Source organism: Mirounga leonina, unplaced genomic scaffold (assembly GCF_011800145.1).
Source record: "Mirounga leonina isolate KUSES-001 unplaced genomic scaffold, KU_Mleo_1.0 Mir_53, whole genome shotgun sequence".
NCBI classification, from domain to species: domain Eukaryota; kingdom Metazoa; phylum Chordata; class Mammalia; order Carnivora; family Phocidae; genus Mirounga; species Mirounga leonina.
In genome coordinates this window covers 97,032,764-97,040,324 of record NW_023270807.1, presented here as the reverse complement: position 1 = coordinate 97,040,324, position 7,561 = coordinate 97,032,764, and the positions used below count along the sequence as shown (strand labels likewise).

The following is a 7,561-nucleotide window of genomic DNA, read 5'->3' as shown; positions in this document are numbered from 1 at the left end:
ATAAAATGTACCTCTTTATTGTTACCCACAGGTTTTTATGAATTTTTAATGTGACAAATTTTCAAGCCACTTCATTAATAATGTGTTCCACATCATAAAATATCTGAAAAATAAGTTCCCTCTTAGAAGAGGAAGGACCATCTGAGCAGCGTATGAAAACCACTCGATCACAGCACTCAAACCTTCAAAGAGCTCCTGTAAATATTGGTGAAAATATATAAAACATTATTAGAACATAAAAATATCTATACTCTATTGGAAAGACAACCTTCCAGTCGAAGTTCCACTGACGTTACATTGCACAAATTTTATTATCACACATATACAAGGACACAGGAACACATTTAAGTACTAGTTACAGGGACTTGGATGACAGAAGGAAAGAATTATTTGTTATTGAATCAGTAATAGTTGCTGTGAGTACACCATTAAGTTCGAGGATGGATTTGTTTCTGTAGTTTCTGTAGTACGTAGGAGAAACAATGCACCAAATACACATACTGCATCATAGGAGTTCAACTGGTAATAATATTTGCTACAGTAAATGTAAGGTAACAATTTTGCCACATGGTTTGTTCTCTTTAATTGAAGGGCAGAGAAGAGCCCCCCTTGGCACAAACACAAGATAATCCACAAAACATCTTCTGCCATTCTCAAAACAATCTCTTGTTCCAGCGTTTTTTCCAAAATCACCAATAAGTGAGTATCAACTATGAGACGTTATCTGTGCTGATTGTGTTCACCACCTCATGCTTACGTACTGTCTTGCTTCTCACTCCATCCTCCCTTAGCACTCCTGATGAAGCACTTTTTGGTGATGCTTTTGCTCCGATTCCTGTTTTCCTAAGTAGAGAGAAATCACAGAGCAGCAGGGTGTCCATACACTTTTTTCCAAATGTGACAAGGCTGGCTCTGCATCAGGTGCAATGGGTGAAGAGAGGCCCCTGTCTGGGCCAATTCCCGAGGCTCCTGAACACCAGTAAGGAGACAGGGTAGAGAAAAATGAGCTGCCATGCCATGGGTGGTTCCATGCCTGCCCCTCCTTCACCCACCCGGTCTGTCTGGCTCCATCACGCTCACTATGACTACCATGAATACCATGATGTCAACTAATGATCCACCTGGCTGGTCCACATGTGCTGTCTCTTTTCAAACTGGCCAAGTGTGTGTGGGCACGTATATCTATGCACAATTGTCCAAAAGAGGAGATTATTTCTGTTGATTTATTTATTTATGTACGTATGTATGTATTTATTTATTTATGCGGTGAAAGTTGTACACTATATGGGATTGTGCTTTGTCAGAATTCCCTTTCTTCCCAGAGAAAGCTTTTGAATAATTCAAGAATCGGGATCCTCGCCGGGCTCCTTTTTTGATTGCAGAGCACAGTTCCCTCTGGCCTTCCCTAAGGCAGCAGCTTCGTCTCCCTTTCCCTCTGATTTCACCCTCCTCTCCCGAATCTCCTCCTCCCAGCTGTCCGCACATCTCCGGAGGTGCTGGTGCTCACTGGTTTCTCTTGCTTTTCCATGTGGACACCTCCTTCCTACAGGGTGGAAGAGCTTTGCTTATAGTCCCTCAGGATGACCGAGGCGTAGGTCACGTTGGGAGGGGTGCAGAGCACCGACTCGGACACGGGGGAGCTGGGCACCGAGCTGCCCGAGGCCACCGAGTCGCGGAAAGGCGACGGAGGCGTCAGAGCAGGCGAATCCTCGGGGGCCGGTTTGCTGGCCGCCTGCAGGTCCTCGTCTTCCTCTTCCAGTTCATCTTCCTCCGTGTTCCCTTCCCGCTCATACAAGTACTCTTGGAGGAGCTTGAACCTCTCGCTGTCGTCCTCGTCCTCGTCTTCTGCTGGCGGGGAGGCGGGCTCCTCCCCGAAGGTGCTCAGCTGCAGCGGGAGCATTTGCAGGTGCTGCGGGGGCGCCGGGGGCGGGAACAGCGAGCGCACCCCGTTCCCTGGGCCCCCGGGGACTGCGAGCACCGCATTGAAATCTGGGATCCCGGTGCTGAAATTGTTGACCACTCCCTGTAGCTGGTCCATCAGGGATTTCTGCGGTTGCGGTGGCTGCTGGAGGGGAGGGGGCAAGCCCTTGGGGATGGCCGGTTCTGCCAGGAAGAGGGGGGTCTCCTCTGTGGTCAAGTGGGGCGGCAGAGGCGGGGTGCTCACTGCGGGTGGCACGCGTCGGGGCACCACCATAGAAGGACTGCTGGGAGGGCTGAAGCCAACCGGCTGGGCATCCTCCTCATCCACGTTGTAAAGGGTCTTGGTGCTGGTATCTGAAAAGGTCAGGCTCTTGCCGGAGCCCTGGTAACTTTTAGTGAGGGGCTTGATGACGGCTGTTTGGTTGCAGGCCGTCTCATTGGTCTTCACGTGCACAGAGAGGCGGTGCCACACGTGCTGGCCCTTGGGCACCTGTCTTCCACCTGGTTCAGACCATGACACAGACTTGCCATTAGAACTATGAATAAAATAGAGATGGATTTATTTGCAGATATACCGTGCACACAGGAGAAAATATATATAAATTATACGCAATCCCAGCTCAATGCAATTTGATTCCCCCCCACCGCCCCAGTGTGCCCGGCCTCCATACCCTTAACCTCCCCTTATCACAGGTCAAAGGCCAAAAGCTGCGGTGACCACAGCTTGCCTCTGTAGCTGGTCAGTGATTCCATCAACCCCAAGACAAGGCAGAACACTTTGACCCGGAGAAAGTCCCAGCGGGAGAAACGCCAGGCTGCTGCAGAAGCAGCTATTTTCATTTCGGTCTGAGATTTCACAAAGCTATTACGCCCTCAGGTACACACACATACCCTTAAGGTAACCACAACATCGCCCCTCAGTGCAAGCCTTTGAAAGATTCCACAATTGATGGAGGAAACAAATAAGAAATAACACTGTAGTTACACATGGACACCTGAACGTAATGCCCGGAGCTCTTGCCTCCCTTTCTTCTTAAGTCCCTGGAACAAAATGAAACCCACATATTAAGCTACTCTCATTATCCTGTGAGGTTATAAAATATATCCCCTCAGTCGCCCTTTCTGATAGGCACCTTCCTGGTACCAGCGCAGCAAGGTCAGACACATGGCACCTGTCCAGAAGAGAAAAAAGCGGATGACAGAAAACCCAGACCCATGTTCCACTTATGTGTGTCATCACTTTGGCTTTTCTTTTTATTCCAACGCATTATTCCCGACACATACAATGAATCACAATTCACATAAAGGCCCTGATTCAGAGCAGCTAGTTTGGGATTTCCCCGTTGGGGACTTTTAACTAGGTGTGTTTGAAAAGAGAGAGAACCAGGAAGCCCAGCAAAAAACAGATGCTCAGACCCTGCTTTAGTCCTTCAACATAGTTTGTGATGAAAATGAGACAAAATTAAGATTCAGAGAAAGCAGAAGTTATGGAGACAAAGGTCCCTCCCTGGCCTTTTCCTCTTTGAGCTTTGGAGAAGAAAAATGTTAGGGAACCAGCAGCCCTCCTGCTTTATCAACTTTCATTTTCACGGGACCATCAAAAAACCAATCAAATAGAAGGAGGAGGAGGAGGAAGAAGGAGAAGAAGGAGAAGTGGGAGAAGGTGGAGGAGGAGAAGGAGGAAGAAAAGAGAGGTATTGTGTATATCATTCAAATTCTATTCTGCATGTTGTAATAACTCTGGTCTTACTTTTGGACTTTTAGCTTTTTTTCTGTATAACTTTTAGGAGATGGTGGTAACTTACCATAGCACACTATTAATAACAGCAGTGTTAATACTTATATCAGGAAATATTTTTTCTTGTGTGTGCGTGTTGTTCTTTTTTTTGTTGTTTTTTGAGTTTGCTTTTTCACTGTATCCATGAAAACAACAGAGAAGGTAGCACAATGTTAACACATTTTTGAAAGTAAAAGGAATAGGGATAAGGAACATTTTTTTCTTAGGTGGATATGTGAAATAGACTATTCTGTATCATGGTCTTTGGTTTTGAAAAATGTAGGAAGTGATCAATAGTTAATATAATGGTTTATTTAATCATTTTGAAAATGCAAGAATGAATACTTCAAAAATCATGCGTGTTGCATTTATGATGACAATAATATTTTGACATTTTACATATTATAATTTTGAAAAATGAAGTGAGCCAAATAAATACAGAGTTTTGCAGAAATTCTGATATCTATTATAGAAAATTCTGGATATAAAAGTCCTAAAATAGATATAATAGTTAAAAATTTGAACTCATTATTTGGGAAAAGGCAGTTCCTCTTTCTTATAATTTATATGCTATATGTATATTTATTTGAGAGAGAGCTGCAGGCAGGGGGAGGGGCAGAAGGAGAAAGAGAGACAATCTTGAGCAGACTCCCTGCTGAGCGTGGAGCCCAACAATGGGGTTGGAGGCGCTTGATCTCACAACCCTGAGATCACCACCTGAGCGGAAACCAAGACTTGGATGCTCAACCAACTGAGCCACCCAGGCACCCCATTTATGTTATATTTTTAATTGTCTAAGAAAAATCTCATCTCCAAAATACTTCGTGAAAATTAATATTTCTCTGAAATATACGCTTAATATATTTGCTGAGAATGTAGAAGTACTTGTAAATGCAAAATTCCTAGCTTTTCAGCTTCCACACTATTGTTAGAATACCTTTCTTCCGAGTTGAGTCAACTATAGAACAGACGGCTAGTGTTCCCAGCATGAACAGACAATCAACCAGTCAGTAACCAAGACCACAAGCCACAGTTCCTCTTCTGAGTTTGAAACTTTAGGTGAGCTCACCTCCCACCTCCTTCTTTCTCAATTTCCTCCAATCCTTACTCTACTCAGACCATCTCTCTCTTTATACGTTCATTACTACTCTTTCAGAAAGTATAAAACCATGGATTTGCCTCTTGCCTTGCCTCTTAAATATGCTTTAGTGTACCATCCAACCTCAATGATTTGCACCACTTTTTAAAAAAGAGATTTTATTTATTTATTTGAGAGAGAGAAAGAGAGTATGAGTGAGGAGAGGGGCAGAGGGGGAGGGAGAGAGATAAGCAGACTCCTCCCTGGGCATGGACTCCACCCTGAGCAGGGAGCCCAATGCAGGGCTCAATCCCAGGACCCTGAGATCATGACCTAAGCGGAAATCAAGAATCAGATGCTTAACGGACTGAGCCACCCAGGAGCCCCTGATTTGCATCACTTTCAATTGCAATGGAAACATCTATTCCTTCTTCCAATGCCTGCCTCTCAATGCTTATTTAAGAAATCATTAAACTAAAAGGATGTTTTGTGTCTTTATTTAGCTGTGTGTGTGTGTGTGCACACGTGTGTGCATATGTGTGTGTATGTGTGGGTGTTTAAGAAACAAGTCCCTTGAGAGCTAGTCTACACCTTACTTAACCACCAGGCTTACATACCCCAACAAACCATTGCTCCAGTCTCCATAGATGCTGGCAGAAAGGCATCCTTGTATTCTTGGGACTTAACGTCACTCACTCACTCACATGGGCTGTTTTCCTCACTTCCCAGGGCCCTACGTAGGCCTCTATTTAAATCATGCGCTTCCCTATTTTAATGATATTATTAATCATCTTGCATATAGATAAAATCACATCTTAGTTCTGTTTTAATCCAATACCATTTTTACTCTTGTAATGGGAGATTTTCACCCTGGCTGTCAAAATTAGCAGCCCTTCCCCTCAGAGTCTTGCTCTAGATTTGCTGTAAAGAACTGTTTAATTAGGAAATAGTTCCGAATGTCCCAGGACATTTATCAGATTAAGAAAATTAGATTAACTTTTTTTTCCCAAGGACAAAATAAATTGCTTCCTAAAAACCAGAGATAGTGAAGGAAATGTATCATCTCATAGAAACTTCGGGACAGTGTATAAACTTCAGTCCTTCTGAATTAGATGTTTCTGACATGTGGTCCATATACAGCTTGAATGGTCCATGAATCTACACATGCGATAAGCTTTGTTTTTAGACTGGATCGACATTACGTCTTGATAGATTGTACACTGCTATTTTCAAATGCATGTAAGTGCTATCATGATAAAATGTGCTGCTAGATACACGTGGAGCTAAATTCGAGAAGCTTTTTTGTGTTTTATGTTCAAGTGGCTACTAAAAAAAAAAGTACAATTATTATCATTGATTCGAGTGAAGGTTTAATAAGCATTTTGGTGTGAAAAGGGATTTCCCTATTTGAAAAGGTTGGGAGCCCACTGCTATGATATTAAGAAGAGAAAAATGTATAAAATATGGGGCAGCCAGAAAGGAGTAAATGCATTATCAAAATGCAATATTACTATGAAATAAGTCTTCTATTTAATCCCAGATAACTTTAATACCTTCCATTTCAGCCACCAACTTCTTCCTTTTATTATTTAATTTTACTTGGTTTCCTAAATAGAAGTCTTAGGAAAAGCAACCTGATCTAGAAACACCACGTACTTGTCGCAAAACACCCCACCCTTCCGGCTCTCACTTCAGAAGGCAGACATCAGGCCTAAAACAATCTCATATTTGAAAATCAAATGCAGTAGCACTTGGCGTGAATACCTCAGGTGGCTAAATATATTTATTGATACAGAAGTTATTGGAGGAAATGGCTGCTAGGCTTGAGAGGAACCAGGATGTAGAGGGTGATCTACACTGGGAGTGTGCAGAGCCAAGCAGGCCTGGGACTGCCGAGCCAGCCATGACAGGCTTGGAATCTTGCTTCGGTTTTTCTCTCATTAGATTAGTCTAACAATCCCCCCCAAACAGAAAACCCAATATTTACAGCACTTTAGAGAATGGTTAGAAGTGGGTGGTGTCAACAGATTAGTATATCTTTGGCATTCGGAGTGATCTTGTCTGTTCTATTTGTTTCAGTAAGTACTAGTTACATCTGCAGGGTACATTGCTCTCTGCTCCAGAGAGGTCTAAAATGGGAATAACAGTGGGTGGGTGTTTGAGATCAGGAGGGAAGCATCCTGCACAAGCTGCGTGAGGGGGAAGCTTACACAACACCTGTCTCCCTTATGTCCAATTCAAGTCTTTGCCACGAGGCTTAATAGCTTCACGACAGACATAAGGATGGCATCCAGAGAGCCCACAGACAAGGCAAGACCTTAGCAGAAGGAGGGGAGACTCAGTCCTTGGAACCTGAAGAGGTTAGCATGTGTTTTCTCTGAAAATGAAAGAGGAAACAGGAAATGCCATTGAGTCACGGCATGGAGAGAAAGGCTTACCAAGTCCAGAAAAGAAACCAAAGCTACAGGCTTATGGGCAGTTTTGCTGGGGCCGTGCAGCTGTGGTGGGGACACGAGGCCTTTCCAAAAAGGCTGGTGCTGCCCCAACTGAGATACTCGGAAAGGGATGCCAGACATGTGTTGTCCAAATGCCTCGCCTCTTCCTGCTTCACGCAGCTGGTACCAGAAGGAAGTGTGAGTAGTGATTCTTGTAGAATCACAGGCATCAGAACTATTTGAAGCCTTATGAGTCAGACTCTTGTTTTCCCAGGCAATGCCAAGTTAGTCTTCAGTACAAAGGACTTCCACTGATGCCAGTTACACTTTTGAAGGCTTTCCAGAAAAATC

The 7,561-nt window shown here is 43.8% G+C and overlaps 1 protein-coding gene across 2 annotated transcripts in view; it reads right to left on the bottom strand.

Moving 5' to 3' along the window:
- Nucleotides 1-1,543: 1,543 nt before the first annotated feature.
- The window catches only part of GRM1 (glutamate metabotropic receptor 1), a 419,049-nt gene continuing 413,031 nt past the window's right edge, over nt 1,544-7,561 (bottom strand). Inside the window, exon 8 of one of the 2 annotated variants that reach the window (XM_034990933.1) lies at nt 1,544-2,456. In XM_034990933.1, coding sequence (XP_034846824.1) covers nt 1,544-2,456 — 913 coding nt within the window. The remainder of the gene's footprint in view (nt 2,457-7,561) is intronic. The other variant, XM_034990934.1, reaches the window with a different exon arrangement.